The sequence below is a fragment of the Phalacrocorax aristotelis genome, chromosome Z, assembly GCF_949628215.1.
Source record: "Phalacrocorax aristotelis chromosome Z, bGulAri2.1, whole genome shotgun sequence".
Lineage (NCBI taxonomy): Eukaryota > Metazoa > Chordata > Aves > Suliformes > Phalacrocoracidae > Phalacrocorax > Phalacrocorax aristotelis.
This window is the reverse complement of record NC_134311.1, coordinates 57,316,170-57,341,664: the sequence shown is the minus strand read 5'-3', so window position 1 is coordinate 57,341,664 and position 25,495 is coordinate 57,316,170. Positions and strand designations below refer to the sequence as shown.

Sequence of the window (25,495 nt, the reverse complement as noted above, 5' to 3'; positions counted from 1 at the left end):
CGCCTGCGCACTGCGCCCGGCGCATGCGCAGGGTCCGGCGTGCGGCCTAGCCCGGCCCTGACCGGCCCGTCCCGTCCTGCTGGGGGAGCGGCGGCAGGCCGGCCGCGGAGCATGAGGTGTCCCCGTCGCGGGGCAGGCGCGCGGCGCCGTGCCTGAGTGCTCACAGCCCGTCCCTCGCAGGCAGTCCCTCGCAGGCGTGCGGGCCCGCGCCCGGCATGGAGGAGAAGTACAGCGGGCAGGCCTTGGCCGGCGGCGGCCTGCTGGGGCCGGTGGATGTGCCCAGCGCCCGGTAACGGTGGCGCGGGGGGAAGCGGCTGCTCCGCTGGTTAAGGGGGGCCTCGGGCGAGCCCCGCCAACGGTGGGGGCCGTCCCTCGGTGTCCCTCCCTCTGGGGAGCAGCGGGCATCGCCCTTCGACCCGCGGGGGCGGGGGGAGCCCCGGCCTCTTCCGCTTGAAGCGGGGGGCCGACGGGGAGGAGGAGGGACCGGTGGCGAGGCCTAGGCTTGAGCCCGGGCCCCGCTCTGGGTCTGGGCGGCGGCATGTGCGTGGCCGCAACTGTACACTGCCCTGTCTTCTTCTGCAGGCTGACTAGATACATCGTGCTACTGTGCTTCACCAAGTTTTTGAAAGCCGTGGGGCTGTTTGAATCCTACGATCTCCTGAAAGCAGTCCACCTCGTGCAGTTTATCTTTACGGTGCAGCTGGGGTGAGTGTGCAGGGGGTGAAGCCTTGTCTGCCACCATTGCAGCAGGCTTTGTCTGCAGTGTGCTGTGTCAGCTTCAAGCCTGCTGACAGACCCTGCATTATGTTATAATAGATTAATCGAAGAGAAGGCATAGCAGCAGATCCAGGAAACACTCTGTTCATAGCAGCATTTTTCCTTCATATCTCTGCTCCCTATAATTTCAGAATCATAGACTATCTCAATTTGGAAGGGACCCATAAGAATCATTGAGTCCAACTCCATGCTTCTCAGAGAGCTACCTAAAACTAAACCAAATGACTAAGGGCGTTGACCACATGCTCCTTGAACTCTGACAGGCTGGGTGCCATGACCACATCCCTGGAGAGCCTGTTCCAGTGACCAACCACCCTCTCAGCGAAGAACCTTTTCCTAATGCCCAATCTGAACTTCCCTTGATGCAGCTGCATTCCATCTCCTTGTGTCCTATTGCTGGTCAGCAGAGAGAGGAGATCAGCACGTCCCCTTCCACTACCCCCCGTGAGGAAGTTGTAGGGTGCGATGAGGTCACCTCTCAGCCTTCTGTTCTCCAAGCTGAGCAAACCAAGTGACCTCAGCCACTGCTCCAAGACCTCTCACCTCTTGAGGGTCCTGCCTTCAAGAACTTTCACCATTTTGGCCGCCCTCCTCTGGACACACTCTTAACAGTTTGATGTCCTTCTTACACTGAGGCACCCAAGCCCACAAACAGTACTGGAGGTGGGGCCTCACCCATGTGGTGTAGAGCTGGGACAATAACCTCCCTCAAGCAGCTGGGTATGGTGTCCCTGATGCACCCCTGGACACAGTTGGCGCTTTTGGCTGCCTGGTCACACTGTGGACTCATGTTCAACTTGCCATCAACCCAAATCCCTGGATCTCTCTGTGTGGCTGGTCTCCTCCAACTTTGTACACATAACCAGGTTTACCGGGCCCTAAGTGCAGAGTCTGGCACTACTCTTGTTAAATTTTGTACAGTTGGTGATTACACAGCTCTCTAGTCTATCAAGGTATCTCTGTAAGACCTCCCTACCCTCAAGAAGCTTCAGTGGTTTTGCTACTTCAGAATTCTTCATACTGTGACAGTACTGATCATAGGAAACTCAGGCATGTACAAGTTTTCTTAAGAAGGGTGTAGAAGACAAGCTTTCTTCTGTATAATTTGTATTCCTGTCATTCTTACGAGCTTCAACTGCAGTTTTTCCCTGATTGAGAGCTGAAGTGTAGAAATTGATAGCTAATATATAGAAACAACCTTTGCAGACACAATCCTGTTTCATGTTTACCTGATATGATGTGGAAGAGTTTTTCTGTAATAAACTTGGCAGACTTAGAACATTTGGAACCTCATTTTTTCCTTTTATTTCAAATTTTTTTACATTTCTGGGTTTCTCACTTTCATGTTCCCAAGCACAATAGTTTGTTTCCCCATCACTTACTCCTGATCCCAGTTGAGGAAGGTGTGTACTGTTTCTTACCATTTCTAACACTACTGTGTGTTTGGCATTCCATATGTGAATAAGCCTTTGGGTGTATGTATCTTGCTAATAAAATTTAACATAGTATTAGTTCTCCTCAAAACATCTGAGGTCTTTTTTTTCTTAATTTTTTTAAATCACAGGTAGACTTATCATTAGCTATTCTCTGAAGAACTTGCATTTAAAGTTCACCACAACTGAAGTTCATTTGTCATCACCTTTGTGGTGGTATCTGACATGTGTAATGCAGTGTGGTGACTGGCCTTTTAATGAGACATGTAGAGGAAGCCATTTTGTAAACTGAGACTGATATCAGAGACCTAGTTACTTAGAGCTGGTTTGAATGAAAAGTGGGCTGCTGATACATTAATAGAGAAAACGTCATCTTTTTAACAGGTCTGCATTTTTTATGGTTTTGTTTCAAAAACCATTTTCTTCTGGAAAAGTGATAACCAAGCGTCAGGTGAGTTGATATATGTAATAGTGATTCATGTTTTTGTAGATATTCTTGACAGTGTGGCTGTTGCCAAAAATTAGAGTGGAACAAAGGTTACTCAGCTTGGAAGATGGGGTGGCAATTTCCAGAAGTGTGTAGCTAACTTTGTGTCTAGTGCACTGTAAAAAACAGCATTTTTATCTTTTGTCATTCCCTTTGAGAGTATTGTGAAAAGATTGGTCCTTTGTTCCATACAAGCATGTATTTTGAGAATTGGATTTTCAGAAAGAGCTTATCCACTTAGCTGGCTTTGACAGTTCAGAAGGGCAGTTCCTGGACTGCCAGAATGTCAAAGTACTTCAGTCTTGTCCCCTATGCCAAAAGACTTGCTTTCTGCATGGTGTGTTGTGATGAAGGGTCATCTAACTGTGTTGCAGGCCTGTGGTGAGTTCCCAGTGTCCTGAGAAGTTATAGGGCCAGGTTGGAACCTGCTGTTTTGTAGGAAATAAATTTCCTTCACTGGCTCCACATTCATCTTGGTTTTATGTAATTGTGTGTGCAAAATCTTGACCCATGCACGGTTATCAGTATCTGTCCTAAGTAGGGAGAATCAGAAGGATAGCCTCAGAAGTGTTCCAACCAGTGTCAACTTTCATGATTAGACATGTATGACAGAATTTTAAAGTGAACAGGAAAAAATAGCATCTTTGATTTGTGTTCGGAAAAATCTGCCCATTTGTGGTTTCACTGTTGCTAAAAAATTTAAAATTCTGGATTTTGAAGATGTGATATCTGTCATAGGCACATTGTCTTGTTTAACGTATTTCCAAAATTACTTTCCTTCAGAAACTTGCATTTAAAGGTATTAATGAATTGAATAGCTGAATTATAATCTGCTTCATGAAGAGATAATTTAACACATGCATAAATATTTGTAGACCTATGGTCTTAGTCTCTTTATCTTGGAAGTTTTATCTAGTTCTTTATATGCCCATCAGATATATACAAGAGATTACAAAATAAACAGCATCTTTGACAGGTACACGGACTTGATTTTTTTCAGCTTTTTTTCCAGGCTTTTTGTGAAAGAGATCGGAGACTGTACTGTAGAATCTAATGGTGTGGTAGAAAAGAAATAACTAGTTCATAATATGTCAAAACAAGCCTTAGTTTCCTGGCAAAGTAGGTAAGAAGATAATCATACTCTAAATTTTGCAGAACTTGCAGAGCATATGTTTCCCCCTCTATTTCTACAGTTACTGTGCTAAAAGAATGTTAATAATGGGGTGTTTATTTTGAAACTGTGGAAAAAATTATAATGAAATACCTTTCTTTTCTAGTGGATCAAAATTTTTAAGCATGCTGTTGTGGGATGTATCATTTCACTCTTGTGGTTTTTTGGCCTTACTCTTTGTGGACCACTGAGGTAAATATGTATTTACTATAAGGAAAGTTTTATCTTTTTAAGCTATTTTTTGTGATCTTTCCCTGTCTTGCTCCCTTGTTCTTTATTCTCTGTCCATCAGCCCATGATGCCAGCCTCTTGCTTTATTTTTTGAAATTTGAAATGAATCTTTATGCTTTTTCCTATGAACTCTGTTGTGCTTGGGAAAAACTACATATAATTTTCTGTAGAACTTGTAATTTTCTTCATTCATTCTTTGACTGCTGTGTCATTAAATTTCAGCTGAAATAATATATATCAAGGTTTTGAGGTAAACTTGTAAGTGGACACAAGTGTTTATTTCACTTTTTTATAGGACATTGTTGCTGTTTGAACACAGTGATGTGGTTGTGCTGTCACTCCTTAGTGTCTTGTTCACAAGCTCAGGTGGAGGACCAGCAAAGGTATTTAAAAATTCATTTTACCACATTTAAAAAATACTGAGTGCTATAAATTCAAGTGCTTGTTTACCCAGAACAAACAGTGTTTTGAACCTATGTTGATAGAAACTGTGCTTTTTTTAGTTAGTGGTGAAATGATAAGCTGTACCAGTTGGAATAATAGAGGAGACGTTAAGAGAAAAACAGTGGGTAGAGCTTTTGGATATCCATAGCAGCTATCTGAGAATTTTTTCTGTGTATAGGCAGAAAGGAACCTTGAGAATTATTTTTGCACTTCAGCATTGTTTGTAATGAATTTTGTGTTTAAACTAACAGCATGTAGTGGTCCTGGCCTTTAGGTACAGAAGTCCAGCAATACGGTCCCCAGATCCTTGCCTAGCCTCTTCAATGTCTGTAGCTTTTTACATACTTCATTTTTTTCTGCCAAAAAGTTCTCTACTTCAGTGTCTGCATGAGCCTATATGTGTTGAGTACTTGGGCCCAGTCTTTCACTTAGTCAGAGATCTGTACTTGAAACATCCTTTGTCTGAGTCTCATTACATGCAGTTTTGCAAGGCTTTCTGTAACTGTGCTGTATTGGCCCTAAATGAAATGAGCTCATACCAGCACCTAGCAGTCTTGGCCGCTCTCCCTGAAAAACAGTGGTAGGTGGAGGAAGATACCTTGTGATGTCATACACCTGAGGCTAGAGTACTTGCTGTGTAAGAGAAAGTCTGGCTTTGGTCCTGCCTCAGGCTGGGAATTTTGAAATCTCTGTCTCATAACTGTTGCTGGAGTGCCCTAGTTGCTTTTAGGCTGACCTTAGAGTGAGTAGCAGTCATCTGCTCTGACGCTCTACCCCCACCCACCTCGAATTGAGATGCTTAGGGCATCCAGCCTGAAGCTTTTCTCCTAGCCATCCACCCAAAAGGTAAATGTATAGCTTCAGAGGGGTTCTTCGCCAGTCTGTATCTTAGTGGACCACACTTGGCAGGTAAGCTGCGTGTCTAAGGTAGAAAAAACAGAGCAATAACCCTGTCCTCTGAGTGGTTCAGCTTTATGAAGTGAATTGTGGCAAAGATAAGTCAGCTGACTTTCCAAACCAAGTATGTGATAGCTTCAGAAGATGAATTGTAATGGTAGTTTTTAGCTGTAGAGCTCAGTGTTCCAAGTCAGGGTGGTGAAAGCTCTGGGAGCTGGAATTTCATAGTTGCTTCTGTCCCTTCCTCATGAAAGCACTGCGGAGCTCTGCTTTCTCAGAGCCTTTGCACGGTGCTCTATCCTTTACCTTCCGTAAGACAAAATACTACAATTTGTCCACTAGATCTTGTTTATAGCTTCTTGATGCTACAGAATATTAAATCATCAGGCTTAAGTGACTTTGCATTCTGGCAGGCAGAAACACATCATGAAGGAAGCAATCACACTTGAAGTTCGTAAGATACAGGCTTCTGGCTTGTTACAGTGGTGATTTGCCCTGAGTTATCTGGTAAATCTGAAAAATTGGATAAATCTAAAATTATATTGGCAAGGCCACTTTTTTTAAAAAAATGGTTCTTTTCCTCATGTTTTTCTTAACAAACTAAAATATGCTTATATTTATCAGGAAGGGGGGAGGGAAGGGGCTGATTTCCTGGATTTTTTTATATTAATCTATTACAGAATAGTTTTGTTACAGAATTGGTTTGGTTTGGTGGGGGTTTTTTTGGTTCATTGTTTTTTTATTTTGGTCTTGTTTGGTTTTTTTTACAGACAAGAGGTGCTGCATTTTTCATCATAGCTGTCATCTGCTTACTACTTTTTGATAATGATGACCTCATGGCTAAAATAGCAGAACATCGTATCCTTTCTTGCTATGTCCAAGAGCAAGTGCCTGTCATTACTGGAGCAGAGTGAGTGTGAAGTTGAATGCACTAAATTAAATATGCTTGCATTTTTAATAGGAATCTTACCTTTCAAGAATATAGCATAAGATTATACTTTTACATCTAAGTACTGATATATACAGCCTAATGAATGGCATTGCTTACTTTGTTGATAACTTAGAACAGAGCTATAGATTTTAAGTTTAGTTAAATGCTCCCTGCCTATTTGCACATATCAGACCACTTAGGATTCCTAGAAGCTGTAGCTTAAGTGTGTGCAGTAAGTGGCTGACAGTGTGGCTGGCAGTCTTTTTGGTATACCCGGAGAGATGCTTTTGTGCTTTTGCAGATGTGGTAATATCAGTTCATCTGCAAAGCTGGAAAGTGGTGTGAAATAGCCTGCAGTATCTCCAACAAGAGACTTCAAACTGTAAATGCAAGCTAGCTAACATGCTTTCAAAGCCAGTGTGTTAATTAGAAGTGATTCTGAAGTAAGTTTTCATCAGGTCTTTTCACCATAGTGAAGCGTACTGACAAAAAGTGGTACATCTAAAGATGGGCAGTAAAAACAAACCAAGGTGAAAGTAAACTTTCTCAAAGAAGGATGAAAACATGGAATTATAGATGCAAATGGTATATTCAGGAATAGTATCAATTAATCCACTGAGTTTTCAGTGGGTAAATTTATTATTTAAGTGCCCTCTAGTAGTTTTCCCAGAAGCTATCATTATTTTAATCTTTACTGGGTTGTGCTTGTCAATTACTCTTTGTTTTCTAGCATTTCAGTATTTAGAAACTGGACAGATACAGATCATATTTTAGACATCCCACTGTTTTAGTGCATTTAGTGAAAATCAATCTAATTTTGAACGCTGTTGAGTATATTTTTTGAAGTCTCATTGCCAAAATTAACATAAATCCTGTATCATGACTTCTGTGCACTATTTAACAGTGACTATGTTATCAGGTTTCAAAATACTATTTTTTTTTCAAATATTTTAAACTATTTATTTTCTGTGGAAATATTTTCATTTTTCCTAAATTGTAAGGATGGGGTAAACATTAAAGCTCAGTTTGGTTACTTCTGCTTCCCATGGTCTTCTGCTATATCTGCCTTTTCTTTGGTTTAAAAAAAAATACCAGATGAAACTCTTCCTTAATTTTTTTTTTATTTAGCTGAGGGGCATCATGACAGTGCTCTTACCCATGTTCTGTATACGATCATTGCTTTCCTGGGTGTTGCAGATCACAAGGTAAAGGATTTGTATTTTAGTAGGTTAATATTTATCTAAGTTTTGCAGGTAAGAATTTCACCATCTCAGAGCTAATCCAAGCCTAAATCAAAACCAAAAAGTTCAAGATCCCCACCCTATATTGGAACTGAACTAGCAGTGTGATTTTTTTCATCTTGATTGAGTAGGAGCAGCTTCAATACAGCAGGCCAAACCACACAATATTCAACTTGCATAGCTGATAAGGACTTTGCTGTAATGCATAGCCTAAAAAGTCTCATTAAAATTACCCTAAAGTAGTCCATGTCATCAGTGTTCTGGATGTTCATAATGCTTTGCATACAATACATTTCTGGCTCACTTTTGGGGTCTGTATTTTATTGCTGCTTTCCCCAGTCTTTCCTTTACATTAGAGGCTTGTATTTGAAGACACAGATTCTGATACGTCTCAGCAGTATAGTCCCATTATAATCAGTGTCGTGAATAACTGAGTATCAAAATCTTACTGTATGGGATTGACCTGGCTGATTGAGTTGTTTTGTTAGCTTAGTCTTGTTGCAAAAGTGGCTGCTCTGAGGAGTAAAACAGGAAAAAATATATGGAGCAGCTGAGAAAGTGTTAACATAAAATAAATCAGATGTTAGAGACTGGTTAACTGTGCACAAAGCAAGTGTGATCTAAGCAAAGGCAGGTGCTGTATGTGTATCTTGTGAGTCATTTATAGAACAATTCTGGAACAAAATACTGTGAAGAAATATGGTATGGTGCAATTAAAGGTGAGTGAACACAGAGGTTATGAAAGGGTTAGAGGCCAAGGTGACGTGACACTTTTAGGGTTTACCTGCAACACTTGTAATAATGGAAGATAGGAAACCCAGCTTTGTGCAATTTTTCTTTCTCTTTCTGTACTGTTTGCTACCAGTTCGCTGCCGTTGTATGCAAGTTAACACTATCAAGAGTTCTAAACTTCAAGTCATATTAGGCTGTTGTGAATAGTGCTGAGGTATAACCATGTGTGCTATATTACTGTTTTTAGCTAGAGTAACAATTAGAGGAAATATCCTATCTTTGGCTTTTGTTGATAAGTTAGGGAAAGCATATTAATCTTTTTTTTCATTTAAGTGTCCCTTTGTTTGGAGTGAGGTATTTGGCTCTCAAGAAATGTTAACAGGATTCCTCTATGTTTCCAGGGAGGAGTGCTGCTTCTGGTACTTGCATTGTGCTGTAAGGTTGGTTTTCACATGGCTTCCCGAAAACTATCTGTAGATTTAGGTGGAGCCAAGCGTCTTCAAGCTTTGTCTCATCTTGTGTCCGTCCTTCTCTTGTGCCCGTGGGTTATTGTTCTCTCTCTGACAACAGAGGTAAGATAGCAAGTATAACAGTATAAAAATAAATAATTTTTGTAATGCTTCTGCTTGTGAAATGCAATTTAAATATTTTCTTTAAAATATCTTTAAAATTACCAAAGTTGTCATCTTTATTTTTCTAGTAGGTGCTGTTTGAAATTTTTCCTCTGTGCTTGGATTTATATCTGCATGATACCTTAATTTCCTCTTTTGTGTGATAACTTTATTTCATCTTTCTAGCTCATATATTGTATCCTGGATTCCTATACTAACATTGCACAAGTATTAATGACTGTATAAATACAGGGCTGTTTTATTTTATTTTAAATACAGGGCTCTTATTTTATCTGAGGAGTAGATTATTATAATTTAAAGATGTGTTCATTATGCCTGAATGCTTAGGGAGAGTAGACCATTGCAAACATGGCATTGCATATGGCATAGCTGTATGTGTCTGTCTATAGCTAGAAATTTGGGTTTATGTGATAAATTGAAAGTATAAAAGTGCTTATGTTTTGGTGGATTGCTGAAAACATTTGTAATGAAAGTGAACTAGATTCAATGCTACATCAACAGTCACATCTAATGGTGAACAATCCTATTTGAAATGTATTTTTTGTTGCAGAGTAAAGTCGAATCTTGGTCTTCTCTCATCATGCCTTTCATAACAGTCATCTTTTTTGTTGTGATCCTGGATTTCTACGTGGAGTCCATATGCTCTGTCAAGATGGAAGCTTCCACATGTGCTCGATATGGATCCTTTCTTATTTTTATTAGTGCACTGCTTTTTGGCAACTTTTGGACACATCCAATAACGGACCAGCTTCGAGCTATGAACAAGCCACCACACCATGAAAGCACAGAGCACGTTCTTTCTGGAGGGGTGGTAGTGAGTGCTGTCTTCTTCATTTTATGTACGTATTCTTATTTATCTTGTTATGAATCTATTGTCTGTGTGGCTGGGAAGCCAATTGGAAAACAGATGTGGGCAGAATTATTTTGGATCAGCTTTTATGGATTCTTTTGAATAAAAAGGACCTGTGACTTTGTGCTCTTTCACTGTCTGTCTGCAAAAAAAAGGAATGTAATAGATCTGTTCTGTTATGGAAGTGATGATCTAATCTCACATGGCAATGAAATCTAATGATAAACCTCAAGATGAAGTTGACAATCAGTTTGCTGCCTGCAAATTTCATGTAAGCTTTGATTGCTGATAAAAGACGTTATAAAACAGCTGTGAAGCTTAGAAACAGCAACGCAACAAAAACTTCAATACTTTCCTTGCAGCTGCCAATATCCTGTCCTCCCCCTCCAGGAAAGGGCAGAAGGGTACCCTTATTGGCTATTCCCCTGAAGGCACTCCTCTGTATAACTTCATGGGTGACGCATTACAGCAGAGCTCTCAGTCGTTACCCCGGTTTATTAAGGAGTCACTGAAACAAATCCTTGAGGAGTATGATTCTAGGCAGATCTTCTATTTCTTGTGCCTAAATCTGGTAAGTGCACGTTTTTTTCGAACCCAATCACAGTAGTACCTACATAGTACAGAAAGAAGAGTTATTCTTTTAAAGGTTTCCATGATAGTTTGTTTGTGAAGTGACCCTTGATAGAGTAGTTTCATTAGATGGAATATTAAAATAGAAGATTCTTATGCTAATCTTACAGTAAGTGGCAGGTCACTGTGATTTGTTGTCATGGTGTCGCACTAGTTGTATATGTAACTATTGTACCATTAAGTAAATACTTGTCTGTTGGTATGTTTAAAATTGAGGTATCTCAATGTTACCAGAAAATAAGCTTAAACTAATAAGGCCTTTGAGGGTGGGAACAACAAAATAGGAAGGGTGGGATTGAGCAGTGTCATTTTGGAGTAGGCTGGGTTTATTTCTAGTTTCTCTCTCAAATAGGAAAAGATTAAGCAGTAAGCAAGATTGGTAGAACCTCATTTGCAAAGATCTCTCTTTGTTCTTTGACAATTATCCAAGAAAATAGGGGAAGAAACTTGAAGTATCCCTGATAACTTTAAGGAATTCTATTATGGAACATGAAAAATCGGAAAGAAAATTTATAGGCAGACCAGTGAATAACAGTAAATTGTACAGGGAGAATATATGTATTAAAAATGTTTCTTTGGGTACCCTTCTCAAAACTAATTCACAAGATTTAAATGGTCAACTAATTGGTGAAGAAAATTTTTACGGAACAGATGTATAGACAGCATAGCATAGCATAGATCACATCAGAGCTGTTACATTGTTTAATGACAAATGCTTAAAACTTTGTCTGCAAACTTCAGTTTAAAATTCTAAGTGAAAACCTAAATCTGCTCCTGTAGTGGGTTGTTTTCTTGGGTCTCAGGCTTTTGGGAGGGTGGGTTCAAAAATACCTCTTCATAGGCTTGGAATGGGTCATTTGTTTTTATTTCATTGGAGGAGAGAGAAAATGGTCTAGAAATACTTTGAACAATACCTGTGAAAACTGTCAAGAGTCCTAAGATGAAGAGAGTTTCCTGCTAGCTACTAAGACATTAATTTACAAGATAATGTTCAAGGAAAAATTCAAACTCTTTCGTTTTAGGCGTTCACTTTTGTGGAGCTTTTTTATGGAGTATGGACCAATAGCCTCGGTCTTATTTCTGATGGATTTCACATGCTTTTTGATTGTTCTGCATTAGTGATGGGGCTTTTTGCAGCTTTGATGACAAGATGGAAAGCAACTCGCATATTTTCCTATGGGTATGTATATGAGGTTCTTTAAGGATTATCTGAAAATTATTCTACTTGCTCATTTTCAAAATGCACTGCTGTAAAGGTGTTCGGGATGTTTTAATGGTGTCTGCTTCTGTGCACTTTTTGCTATGTCTCTTTTCTGTTCCATTTGTGTTCATGCTATTCTTCCTTCTTACTCCAGCAAAAAAAGTGTCTGAAATGTAATTTTCATTTATCTCTACAAATAAAACTTTATCACTATGAATATTATGTAGAAATTGCCACACTCAATATGTATATACGACAAACAAAATATATGTTGGAAGTCAGTGTTTTTATGAGGATTTCAATTGTGCTGACATAATCAAAATTTGTATGGTTACATTGCGCAGCGGTTTAGCAGTTTGAAGCCTGGAATGTGCAGCATATATAAAAAATAATTCCACTATTATAGCTATACTGTTGGTGTTCAGACAGTTGCAAACTAGGTCAGAAATAAATAACCCAGAAATTAAGGCATGATTTTGTGGCATTTAGTTCAAAATCAAACCAATCTTAATCCTGTGTTAAATGTGTTAAAACTTTATTTATTGTAACTTTGAAATTTGTTCAGAGTACCCGTTCTTCACTCTCAAAAGTATGTATGCTTGCTTTCAGGTATGGACGTGTAGAAATTCTCTCTGGATTTATTAACGGCCTCTTTCTGATGGTAATTGCTTTCTTTGTCTTCATGGAATCAGTGGCCAGACTGGTCGATCCTCCAGACATAGATACAAATATGCTAACTGTAAGTTTTGTCATTCTGTTTGAATGTTGTTTGGCAGTTAATGGTTCATTCATGTTCATCTTAAAAAAGTTAAGGAGAGTAAAGTTGCATACTCAAGAGATCTAAACTGTGCCTTGACTTTTTAAAATATTCTAATTTTAAAATCCAAATTCTAGTTTTAATGAATATTATTTAATTATAACAGTTAAATTGAATTTTTTTCGTAGACGTTACAGCTCTGATCTCTTTAGATGGTGGTCTTCCTACAGTAAAAGATACTAAGGACATAATCTGTATGAGCCTAAATGTGGTTCTGCTATTATGTATACCAGTGAAAATTATTACAGAAAAGATATTATGTTAGTCTCTGAGTAACCTCAAAAATCAGCCAGAATTCATAACATTATGCTGAGTGTGTTACTATGGTATAACCAATCATGAAGCTGTGCATAGCTGATCTTAATTACACCTGTGTCTCTCTAACAGCCACAGCCTCTTCAGGGGCTCTCCACTCAAATTTTCAAGCTTCCATCCCTTTCTTTCAAATGCAATTATTCATTTTCTTCAAACTAATTTTTTTTAATTACAGAATTCGGCAAATCCAAACCTTCATTTATCACATTTCCAGCTTCACTTATTTTCTCTCTCACACACACATGAATTCATGCTCTCATGCTGTCTTCAGTAACAAAGAGGATTTTTATGTTAGGCACAATCAGAAATGTGCATTGCTTGAATCAAGGCCTGATTTTTTTTATTTGTAATCTTCAATATTTGCTCCATTTTCACTACTGACTTTGTTTCATGGGGGTGGGAGTGGTTATCCCCTCTACATGAGCACAGTCTGCATAGCCAAGGAAAGGTCTGAATAACCCAAGGACTAGCTTAACTCCTTTATGATCTGGAATTACTTACACTTGGCTAGTTTTTCGAGAGAGGAGTAGAAAAGTAGGCAGACAGATAAAAAGCAGAACTCAACCGATAAAGGGGTATAGTTGCTGTCTTCACTTAAGTACGATTTTAGAGGACTGTCGATGTCCTAGATACAGCATACTTTTTTTTGCCAGTGAAGAAAAGCTCTTATTCAAACCACGTTTTGTCTTTTTAAAAGTAAATCAAATCAATCACCCCTTCTTAACACTAAATTTGCTATCTTATCCTGATCTGTGGATGCTAGGTTTTGCATTTTGGTAGTGGTTATTGCGTGGCGCTTTTGGGAAGAATTTGATTTTTTTGAGAGGGGAAGAAAATTCCGTTGAAAACAGCTTCTATACTGAAAGGAATATGATGAGGAATCTACATTGGAATAATCCTTCTGTAGATGTTAATGCTTCCACAGTTTTCCTTTATTAGTTCACAATGTTTCTGATTGCCATGTTCTAGAAAATAAACTTGAACACCTGGGAAGATGCAGTGACGTTAAAGACTTCTCTCCCTCTCACAGCCAGTCTCTGTTGGAGGCCTGATCGTAAACCTTGTTGGTATCTGTGCCTTCAGCCACGCGCACTCCCATGGGGCTTCTCGGGGAGGTTGTCACTCACACGATCACAGCCATTCTCACCACGGCCACAGCCACGGGCACGGGCATGGCCACTCCCACAGTGACCATGGGCACAGCCATGGACATTCCCATGGGGCTTCTGGAGGGAGCATGAACACCAACATGAGAGGCAAGTACAGACTGCTGAATCATAAACAATGTATGTGATTTCCAGCAGACTTTGAAGATTTTCAGAATCATACCCCATACAATGCATCATTCTTAAAATCTCCAGAGGTGATCTGACAGCCATTTAATATAGTATATGTGAATTTCTCTGTTTCTTCATTAGTGAGTTTAACTTGAAAAAACATATTTGAAATGTTTCTTTGCATGGCTTTCTTAGATATGGGTAATACCTAAGGACCAATACAAAGCATTAATCCACAGGCTTCATTAACATTAATAAACAGTCATTGTAAACCTTATTGAATGTTCATAGTTCTAGGATCCATCTCTATCTATAAAGGTATTACCATGTTTCTAGGTATACTGTGACAGCTGTTTGTAAAAACACAAGGGGAGGGGATAAGAAGCAGAAGAACAAATGCAGACCAGCAGTCTAGAATATGTTTCTATTTGTGATTCAGAAGATAAGGTGGTAAAGATGAAACTTTATTTTCAAATCTAAAATCAGAAGCTAACCGAGAAGGGTAGGACATACACAATTTCAGCATAGCTTGTCAGAGTATAAGCTCTTTAGCTAATAGTCTCATATTTCATTGGTTATTTTAGGTCCTAGTTCAGTTGACTATTCTGTTGTCTGGCATTTTTGTGAAGACCGCCCATACTCTTAACTATTTCAGTATTCTTTCAAATCATGACACTTAACTAGCAGTAATCTTACAAACGATTGGAGACAATTTTTCTGTGCCTTTTGAGTGTGTGCTGAGAATGCTACCCACCATTAAATCAGTATAAAGGATTACTCCTAGCAGTAGCAGATAGACAATCTTCTTATAAAATAGGAACAGAGTTGGCATACAAAAACCAAATGGTACAGTAAAATCTGTCTGCATTAGCAGGCCAAGGCATTTATATTGATATTTTATCCTCTGTTAAGGATCAGCGAGTCTCCTCTATGCAGAGTTAAATGGTTATGCTATATAGTACAAATCCCACTAACAATTTAAAGACTACTGCATGTTTGGTTTAATCTGCAAATGCCTGCCTAGATCATTGCACTGTAAAGATTTTTTTTTTAACATTAATTTCTAATTAAACATTAGAAAAGCTAAATGTTTCATTTAATTTTGCACCCAGTTAGGCAGATAGTTGCCTCTATTTAGCTTGGGTGGTGTTTGTTATATTTAGTAAACCCTCTGTGATTCTGCTATTGAACATAGATGTACGTTTTAAACAGAACTGTTCAACTTAATCACTCAGTTTATTTTATTTTCAGGTGTGTTTCTGCATGTGTTAGCAGACACTCTTGGCAGTGTTGGTGTTATCGTATCCACAATATTTATTCAGCAATTCGGATGGCTCATAGCTGATCCGCTCTGCTCTCTCTTTATTGCTACATTGATTTTTCTTAGTGTTATCCCACTATTGAAAGATGCCTGTCAAGTGCTTTTATTGAGGATACCCCCAGAACAGGAGAAGGACCTGCATGCTGCTTTAGAAAAGGTCAGAACTACAATTCTAAATGTTTTCATATACAAACATACACAGCTATAACTGTTTTTGATAACTGTTAAACACAAGTAGTTCAGTCTGACAGCTTCTGTTGTCTTAGACAACTTCATTCTGAAGTTGTTTTAAATCTGTTTTGCAGACGTGACAGGATTAGGAGTCCTACTGATTAAAGTTGTTTTGCAACTAAAAAACTTGCAATTTTTTACTTTTATGGGTAGCTCATGATTTCAGACAAGTATAGTAACACTCTGGGAAAGGTACTTGGAACTAAGAAGGTAACGTTGCCATTGCCAAAAGCTTGCGGTCTTTTTAAACTTGGTGTGTACAGTTCAGGCTGCAAGATTGTATCTTGACCCGGTAATTGCAGGTTTTCTTATGTGTCCATATCATGAAGGGCTGCAGTACAGTATTTACTTCAAGGCTGTACTTACTCTACAGTATTGGCTCATTTGAAGTTCCTGCCCAGAATTGTAGTGCAGACCTCAGTGTGGTGAACTGCCCTCTGTCAAAGAACTAGCTACATGTTCTTTGAGTATACCATCGAACAGAGGCAGCAAAGAAGACTATCCTGATGGTGTACTGTCAGTTATTAGAGGGGGAGATTTGTTCTTGTCTGCATGAGAAAGAAAAGAATAAATGGAAATTGGCTGGGAGAGACTTATGTAATGAAAGGAAAGTGAGGTGCAGAGTGGGGTTTCACTTTTTGATGAGGGAAGACAGAAAGCAATTCTGGGAGACTGAGGAAGAACAACGTCCTTTCTGAAAACAGTTAAAAGAGCAATTAATCAAAAGATAATAGGAAAAGCATTTTTAAAAGTACATTATAGTAAAACAGTATGCTAGGAAGCAAAGGTGACCCCAGCCAGCTGGCAGCCACTTTTTCATTCCCCCTTTACCACCACCACTGCTGGTGGGACAGAGGAGAGAACAGGACAAGCAAAAGCAGGCTCTGGGAGCAGCGTAAAGGCAGTTTAACAAGCAAAGGAGGGAGAGGGGAAAAAACAAGCAGCGTACCACTTTCCACAAGCAGACCGATACCCAGACAGTGTCTAAGCAACAGCTGCCTTGGAAGCCAGAAGACCCCCTTCTTCCTCTACCTAGTTTTTTCATTGCTGTCTATGACGTTATATGGCATGCAACATCCCTCTGGCCAACTTGAGCTGTGTTCCCTCCCAGCTTCTTGCCCACCCCCAGCCTCCTTGCTGGGACTGGGGCGGTGTGGGAAAGAGAGAAAACCTTGACAGTGTCCAAGCACGGTTCAGCAACAACCAAAACAATGCTGTGTTATCAAAAGTGTTTTAGGCACAAATGCAAAACAGGGCACCGTATTGGCTGTTGTGAAAAAACTTCAATCCGCCCCAGCCAGGTGCAGTCCAAGGACGGATAACAAAACATGATAAACTATGGGAAAATATTCTGTGTCTGAATTCAGCCCAGCTATGGTAACTAAATAGGCGCTTACTCTGGCTGGTGAAGTAGCAGATGCCCTGGAAATGGTTACCTGCCTAGCCAGCTTTCTTGTTTGGTCTGTCCATCAGTGTTTTTGTGATCTGTACACTAAATAATTTTTTTTCTTGTTCTATTTAGCATTGTACTCTGCTGGGTTTTCCATTTAGTTTGGCTTCTAGCTTCTGGTCTTTGACAGTATTAGCAAGGTGATCTTTCAATACTATGTATTTCTGTATACAGCTTAGCTGGAAAGCTGCTTTACTCTACAGCTTCTTTTTCCTGTGAAATTTTTGCCACCAATATCAATGTACATACATAAGTTTAAAATGTGTTCTTAAATTAATTGTTGCTAATGTAATTTCTTTACAGATTCAGAAAATAGAAGGAGTCATATCCTACAGAGATCCTCATTTTTGGTGTCACTCTGCAAGTGTTGTGGCCGGTACAATACACGTGCAAGCAGTATCGGATGTGATGGAACAGAGAATTGTACAGCAGGTAAGATGCAAGGTTTTTAGATCCTAATGTCTTCATTTCCTACTCTATAGCACCTTTTCAGTCATAAGTTGCTTTGCTAAAACATCTGCCAAAACAACAGCAACAAAAAAGTCTGGTTTTTTTTCTCACAGTTGATAGTGGCACTACATCTGCTCTGACAAAAGGAGGAGGTGGATTTCATGCTGCAAAACAGGCAGTAAGCAGCAGAGATATCTGGATGCTCATTTTGGGTTTATAATTGGCTTACCAGTGTCTATCTGCCACAGGTTTTTCTTTTTTCTTAAAAAGATACTAATTTCCTTATCTAAGACACTGAGAATTACCCATTATGCAGAAGTTGCAAAGCTGTACCCTCTGAAGCTAGTCTTCGCTTTCCAGAAAATTGATTTCTGGAAATCAGTTATGCTGTTTTTTTAATCGAGAGTATTTTAGAGCCAGAATATTGCAGGCTACTGTGAGATGCATATAAGGTGTAACACTAAATGTTAACCATACTGTTCTATTCAGGTTACAGCAATTCTGAAAGATGCTGGTGTAAACAACCTAACTGTCCAAGTGGAGAAGGAAGCTTATTTTCAACACATGTCCGGACTCAGTACAGGATTTCAGGATGTCCTCGCAATGACCCAGCAACTGGAATCCATGAAATACTACAAAGATGGTACTTACATCATGTGATACAAAGTTGTGTTTGCCAAAGGAGGTGAAAATGGTGAAGCTGTAGGATTCCATATTCATATTGTCTTTTGTCAGGAGATATTGCACATACATGTACAGAAACAAATGTACTATATATTTGAATTTTTTTTAAGCATACTATCTTTATTAAAATTGAATCAAGATGCTTTTATAAAGGAAATAAGATGGATGTGAACATTTGCTGTATATGTGAAAATAATGGAAATCTTAAATACTGTACTTGGTGTTTATTAAACAGAAGTCTTGAAACTTGTGGATGAGCACGGATATATTCCATAATTTCTCTTAAGTATGGAACATTATGATTACAATTTCATGTTAGCAGTGGGAAATGGAAATAGTTTATATTGAAATGCAAACATGATCAACTGAAAAATATTTTTCTTTCTTTCAATCATAGCTTGAAGACTCTTTGATTGAAAAAAAATTACACGTTTATTATGGGGAGAAAAAAAAACATGAAGTCATGGTTTTTGTACACTTTGATAGATCATAGAAGTTCAAAGTTTTTATATTATGGCTTGGCATACAAATCTGGTTTCTAAACTTAATGCATCAGAGCAAATAGATGTCACCATTTTAAATTTATATCAAATTATTTTTTTAGGGAGAGAAATCTACAGGTTAACAGTAAGAAATTGGGAGGGGAAGAAATTGCAGACAGTTTTCTGTTTCCTGGGAAGACTCAGAATCAAAAAAACACTCTCTAAAGTAATTTTTTTGTACTTTTTGTATGAATAACTGCAAATGCCATAGTTTGAAGCTTAAAGTAATTAATCAGTGAGCATCCTAGCACTCAGCTTAACTTCACCTCTTCAAGATATTTTATTCTGTCATTTATTTGATGTTGCTCATAACACCATGACACAGCTGCAGGTGTACCGTAGCCAGCTGTACCTCTGTGTATTGCCCAAGGAAGCAGTCCAGGCTTAGAATGCCAAACTGTGCCAGTAGTCTGGGACTTGGCAAGTCGCTGTAACATACTGTAAATTGAGACTTTTTGACTGGAAAGGGAGAGAGTGTTTTTAAGAAAGAATTATGGGTGTTGGGGTCTTAATACTGTGAAGAAAACAAATCTCTGTCTTCACTGAAAACCTGTGAACAGGGTAATAACATACTTCTTCAGAGTTTGTTATCCTTACATCTGCTTACAGTCTTCCTGTGCCCCCTTTTCTTGTCTGAAGCCCTTAAATGTTTTCCTTGGAATCCAGCAAATCGATTCAGTGGTTAGCAAGAATGAGTCTTTCATCATCCCATGTATCATGGCAGTCTTACCTTGTCATACTGTTTCCTTGTTCTGGCATTTAGGATCAGTACCCAGGTGTCATTACAAAGAACAGACTTGATGTTAGTGGAATTTGAGGATAGAGTGGGTAGGAATTGTATGATCAGACCAGATTCACCAGCAATACAGTCTGAAATGTCCTTGAGCAGTTCTGCTTCTCTTGTGGTGAGACTGTTTATAGAAAACGGCATAGTTTCTTTTGTAACTGTTAAAGAAGTTTGCATTCCATTCTCTTCCTCCAGTGCTTTGATAAAATGCTATCTGCAGCTGTGATAAAACACCCTGTTTGCAGTATAGGACTGACTTGAAAAACTGTGGTCAGAAAGTCTCTAAAAGTTGCACTGCTTTCACATAGAGCAATGAAGATTGACTACACAAATGTCGGTCCCTCATTTCTTGGGATAGCACTGCAGAACTAGCCAAGTTCTCAAAGCTCGATCCTGTTTTCTTCCAATTTATGCCTTTGGCAGTGTTTTTTCTCACCTTGCCTCCTCCAGAAGCCTCAGGTCCATTGACTAACAGTGCTACAAGTACACTCAGCTTATAAAGAGGGTGATCTTTTGGTTTTGTAAACGATTTTCAGACAAAAAGCTTCGGTTAATATTTACATGTGCCGCTCATCTTTGAGGTGATTCTACTGGAGCTGTCAGTGTTTCACCAAAGCGAGCATTAGTCCCATCGTGATAGATGGATGAAAAGAGGGGTGATGCTTTCTTTTTAAATCGTTAGCTTAAGATAAGTGAAGAGCCTTTGTGCTTGCTGTAACTTTGAGTGAATGCTAATTTCCTACTTCAGCGGCTAGCAACAGGACCTGAAACAAATTAAGGTGGCTGGGACCACATTAGATGATGGTGGTAGCGAGGATCAGCTCGTTCCTGGATACTTCACTGACGGGGAAAAACCTCCGTCTTAACAGGCATTTGGCAGCTTTTTGTGTGTTACCCAACACACGTGCACAGTGTTTTTCCTTGCTACCGTGACAGGAAGACGATGGCAATAAACATTTAACAAGAGCTTGTATCTGGCAATAATCCTCCAAAGAAGGGTTCAGCCTTACACACGCCCCGACAGGATCTGTTAGGACTGTTTTTCAAATTTTTTTCAGTGTTTTTCAAATCACAGGTACAGTGATTTATATGTTGATTTATATGTTCATGAACACCACGGTGGGGGAGTTTTTAGTCTAGCCATCTGATTTGTATGCAGGCAGTTGCAACAAAACACTTTCAAAGGTGAAACAAAGTTTTAAAACAAACTGGCGCTATGTATTTTGCATCCAACAGCAAGCAATATGCGTGTATATGATAACGGAAAAATAAATGTGTTTTCAGTAACTTTTTCGTAGTGCGTCTTGACTTTTCTGGTTAAAAAGCGAATTTGGTCGGAAGCGGGGAAGCGTATTAAGAAGCGGCGGGTCTGCGGGGAGCGCCCTGGGAGCGGTGTGGGGCGGGCAGCGTGGGTACGGGGTCCCGGGCTGTCTTCCGGGGGTTCCGCCTGTAGCGGCAGATCGCCACCGCCGCGCCCGTCGGACCCCCGCGCCCCCCGGGGGCGGCGCGGCGGCGGGCCTGGGGGCTGCCGCTGACCCGGGCCCCCCGGCGGGGGGGGAGGGGGAGGGGCCCAACCGGCAGCGGAGCGCACACGCATGGGTCCCGCCCCACCACGGTCGCCACGGGAACGCACCGGGACCGCCGACAGCCAATAGGGAGGCAGCTGGGCAGCCAATGAGCGGCGGCGGCTCAGAGGTTTAAATTGGCGGCGGCCGGGCTGAAGTCCCTCACTTGGCTCAGCCTCTCCAGCTGTCCTGACATGGCATCCAGGGTCACTCGGGTACGTACGGGGAGCGAAGCCTGCCCAGGCGCGGACGGGGTAGGGTAGGGGTGTCACGCCGCAGGTCGGGGGCTATTTCCTCACCCCAGCCTGGGCGGCCTGTGGGCGGCCGTGCGACCCTGCCGCGTCCTGCTCCCTCCTTCCCTGCCCAGGAGCCCTCCGGCTCGGCGGGCAGAGTGCGGTGCAGCAGGGCAGCCCTCCCGAGTTCTCCCACTCACCCCAGTTTGTTCTTGGTGGGAAGGGTGGCAGTGTACGTGTGAGCGCTTCTCCTTTTCCTGGGGCACTTCTTCGGTTCTGCCCACCTTCCCACAAATTCTCCGGGCTTTGGTAGGGGTGGGCAGCCGTGCAACCCCCCGGGTCCGCATCTAAAACCCTCCAGCTCCGGCGGTGTGTAGCCGTGCAAACCTACCACGGGCTTCTCTTCTCCAGCCCACTGGTTTCGGGCCGGGGAGGCAGGGGTGCCTGCAGCCCTCCCCCGGTTCCCTTTCTCCCAGCGCCCCGGTTTGTACGGCTTCACCTCCGAATTTCCCCCGCCCACGCTCCCACTCGCGGGGTGCGGCGCCCGGGCCCAGTGCCGCCCCGCCCGGGCGCCGCTGACCGTGCTCCCCGCAGTACACCCGCAAGACGGACGATGCCGCGGCGAGGGGCAGCGCGCTACCCGCCGCTAAGCGCGAGGCGCAGGCGGCCAGCTGCAAGACGCTGTCCCGCACCGCCCTGGGGGACATCGGCAACTGCGTGGCTGAGCCGAAGACTCGGGCCACCACCAAGGCGGCGATGCAGGTGAGCCGCGGGCCGGAGACGAGCACCCGGCCCGCTGCCACCCAGAAGACGGATGCCGGGAGGAAGCTGAAGGGTGCTGCCAGACCCGGGTCGAAGGCAGACCCGATGCGAGGCCAGGTACCGCCCGAGCCCTGCTTGGGGCCGTGTACTCCCGCCCCCCTCCCACCCTCCGCCGAGCCCAGCCCTGCCCTGCGGGGTTGCTGCGTGCAGCTTGCCCCACGGGAGCCTTTACTGAGCCCGCGCTGATCCCAAATTTCCTTGTAGTTGGAGCCTCAATCTCCAGTCTCCGTGGAGATACGTGGATATGCCCCATTAGAGACCGTGTTGTGTAAAGCTTTTTCGGATGTCTTGCTTGAAGTGGAAAACACAGATGAGAGAGACGATGAGGATCCAAAACTCTGCAATGACTATGTGAAGGACATCTACCAGTACCTGCAAGAGCTTGAGGTTGGTAGGAGTAGGTCAGAACCGCAAGGGGTGGCTTGCTGACACTTAGAGCTGAACCTGCCATTATAGCTGTGGCTTGGAGCTGGTATTCACTTTCACTTACGGGTTTTCCTGAGGCACTAAAAAGTGATCCCTCAACTTAAAATACAAGAGTAAGCTGACTGATAACAGAGGGGTCTAGCAACCAGCACCTATCAACCAGTAGTACTAGTACCATACTCCTTCTAGCCCATGTCTAGTAAACAAGGAAACCTTGTGCCCTGTGGCCTTACACATACATATGTGCTATGCTTGCACTGAACTCGATAAGCCTTAAGATGCAACAGAGGCTAGGCATTGCAAATGCTTCAGCTAAGCAACTAGATATATTAACCCTATTTCTTCCATGCAGAAAAGTCAACCTGTCAGAGCTGAATACCTGGCCGGCCAGGAAATCACTGGGAACATGCGCGCTATACTAATAGACTGGCTTGTGCAAGTACAGATTAAATTCAAACTCCATGCAGAGACCTTGTTCATGTCAGTTGGTATCATTGATCGCTTCCTACAGGTGAGTGCATCTCATCCAGTGTCAGTCAGTGCTTTTCCCCTAAGATAAAGCACAAAGAGCACTGATCAGTAACACCATACATGGTTATACATGTTACCCTGAACAAAATATGGTTGACCAACAAAGGGCATTTGGTGTTGAATTGAATGTACCACATAACCCTCTCAACTATGAACAGTGACTCGATATATCGAAACTGCTTGCTCCTCTCCCTGATTTGATCTCAAAGCTTTCTAATACCCCAGCAGGTGCCAACAGAGGTAACAGATGATACACAGTTATTCTGTATGTGCCAGTATGACCATCCTGCTTTAAAACAAGCCTTACCTGGGCTACCTTGAAAAGCTGTGTTCTTAGCCAAGTAATTTAGATAAAATCTCTACTGCTTTTGAATACAGGACAACATTATTTCCAAGAGGATGCTGCAGCTCGTTGGTGTCACAGCTATGTTCATTGCCAGCAAATATGAAGAGATATATCCCCCACATATTGGAGACTTTGCCTATGTGACTGATAATACTTACACAACGCTCCAGATCTGCCAGATGGAGGTGAAGATCCTGCAAGCACTGAACTTTGCTCTGGGTCGCCCTCTCCCTCTGCACTTCCTAAGGAGAACTTCAAGGGTTGCTAAGGTAATGCTGAGAATGGGTGTTACTGTAATGGGTGTTACTGCATCCTGACAATGCAATACGTGACTGTGGCAGCTTGTTAAAATGGTTCAGAACTTTAGAGTACTGCAACAGTTTAGCAACTGAGCCTGGTTGAGACCTATCTCCCATGTAGAAATGGGTCTTGTTTGTCTGCTTTCAGTCGTGTGAGCCTAACCCACCCAAAACCCAGAGTTAAAATGTCTGCCTGGTACTGCAGGTGGCGCTAGACTGCCACTAAAACGAGTGATCCTGGGCTATGAGCTGCCTAATACACCTCAGAACTGCTCTTGTGATTAAGCCACTTGAATTTCAAGCCTATAGCTCTGAAAATGTTCGCTAAGGAAGTATTTCTTCCTGCTTGACTAAACAAAGGCTTGACAGGATGCTCTTGCCTTGGATATAGCCAATACTCAACTCTGATACTGCAGGTGGACTTTGAACACCACGTTTTGGCCAAGTATCTGATGGAGTTGTCCATTATTGACTATGAAATGGTTCACTTCCCTCCATCAAAGATTGCTGCGGCTGCTTTCTGTTTGGCTATGAAACTCCTCGATGGATGTGCATGGGTAAGTCATGCTTGTCAGACCACCCCTTAGGTTGGGACTCAGTGTTCCTGTACACTGGCTTAAAAGGCCACTCCGGACCAAGTGTACACCTTCAGCTTCCCTTGTGTGCTACCTTAGTATTTTCTTGTCTCCCCATGGCCCATTACACTAGGACAGAAGTAGGGCTGTAACTGTTATCTGACTCCTGTGAGACAGGACACTGCAATTGCCCAAGACCAACAGGAGACAAAGAACCCAGCCTACTGGAAATTGTGCTAGTAGGCTTCTCTAATTACTTCCCTTCCCTTTCAGGAACTAACTGTGCAGCACTCCATCTCTTACACGGAGAGTGACCTTCTCCCAGTTATGCAGCACCTGGCGAAGAACATAATTTTTGTGAATGAGGGCATTACAAAGCATTTGGTAAGAATCACACAGTGCAGGTGATGAGTATGTGTGGTTAGTATCAATATGTGGTTCTCTGAACCTGGCTGAAGTGGCGCAGCCACTGCTGTCAGACTTGGATTAGAGCTGTTCATTTCAGCTAAAGATCTTTATCTTGCCAAAGTGGCAGGAGCCAGCCATGAACTGGTCTTGTGTGCTTGGGTGGGCATGGCTTGACCACCAAGCCTTGGGTGAGCTGGAATAGTGTAACTTCATCAACAGAGCAAACCTAATCGAATTTATCTCTCTGCAGACAATCAAGAACAAATACCACATCAGAAAAAATTCCAACATAAGCTCCATTGAACAGCTCAACTCTTGTATTGTATGGGATCTGGCCAAACCTCTGCTTAGAAAGATGTAGTTTCTCTGTGAACTCAAAGCCAACAATGTTACTATTATCTGTCACGGTGTGTATTCTGTACCTTACTTGTGTGTTTCAGTCTTTTAATAAATGGTTATGCATTTTATTGGTGTTCTGTGTGGTGATAGTCCCGCAGCTAGTGCTCTGGCAGAGGTGGTATCTGCCAGATTAGTCAAATTACAGGTGCACTCTATTAGTCTTTTTTTTTGTTAATAACTGCCTCTAGAACACTGGTCGGAGAGCTGTATCTACCTTCACTTAGAAGTGATCATTCGTCTTTGCCTACCACTCTACCCATTTTTTTTCTTTGTTACAATAACTTACAACAATTTCTACAAATACTCCCCCGCCTCAGGCAGCAACTCAAATACCGCTCCTCTCGGAGCCGGCCCCGGCCT

At 41.7% G+C, this 25,495-nt stretch overlaps 2 protein-coding genes across 2 annotated transcripts; both read left to right on the top strand.

The window, feature by feature from the left end:
- The first annotated feature begins 18 nt into the window (after positions 1–18).
- Positions 19–18,452, top strand: SLC30A5 (solute carrier family 30 member 5). The gene is made up of 16 exons (XM_075079638.1): positions 19–289; positions 583–705; positions 2,595–2,661; positions 3,975–4,060; positions 4,395–4,482; positions 6,211–6,298; positions 7,500–7,576; positions 8,746–8,916; positions 9,527–9,815; positions 10,189–10,397; positions 11,479–11,636; positions 12,267–12,396; positions 13,820–14,045; positions 15,318–15,544; positions 17,372–17,500; positions 18,008–18,452. Exons 1-16 carry the CDS (start codon positions 216–218, stop codon positions 18,176–18,178), a joined length of 2,313 nt encoding a protein of 770 aa, XP_074935739.1. The 5' UTR covers positions 19–215; the 3' UTR covers positions 18,179–18,452.
- Positions 18,453–21,207: 2,755 nt separating this feature from the next.
- CCNB1 (cyclin B1) lies at positions 21,208–25,202 on the top strand. The gene is made up of 8 exons (XM_075078928.1): positions 21,208–21,311; positions 21,924–22,208; positions 22,356–22,538; positions 22,930–23,088; positions 23,487–23,723; positions 24,170–24,310; positions 24,602–24,712; positions 24,987–25,202. The coding sequence occupies exons 1-8, from the start codon at positions 21,291–21,293 to the stop codon at positions 25,095–25,097; spliced, it is 1,248 nt and encodes a 415-aa protein (XP_074935029.1). The 5' UTR covers positions 21,208–21,290; the 3' UTR covers positions 25,098–25,202.
- The last annotated feature ends 293 nt before the right edge of the window (positions 25,203–25,495 follow it).

Bases quoted from the DNA above. Each gene is read 5' to 3' on its own strand.
- CCNB1 (XM_075078928.1), top strand. From the start codon at position 21,291: ATGGCATCCAGGGTCACTCGG. The intron at 21,312-21,923 runs GTACGTACGGGG...TGCTCCCCGCAG, and splicing joins TGGCATCCAGGGTCACTCGG to TACACCCGCAAGACGGACGA. The intron at 24,311-24,601 runs GTAAGTCATGCT...CTTCCCTTTCAG, and splicing joins TCCTCGATGGATGTGCATGG to GAACTAACTGTGCAGCACTC.
- SLC30A5 (XM_075079638.1), top strand. From the start codon at position 216: ATGGAGGAGAAGTACAGCGGGCAGGCCTTGGCCGGCGGCGGCCTGCTG. The intron at 4,061-4,394 runs GTAAATATGTAT...ACTTTTTTATAG, and splicing joins ACTCTTTGTGGACCACTGAG to GACATTGTTGCTGTTTGAAC. The intron at 4,483-6,210 runs GTATTTAAAAAT...TTTTTTTTACAG, and splicing joins CAGGTGGAGGACCAGCAAAG to ACAAGAGGTGCTGCATTTTT.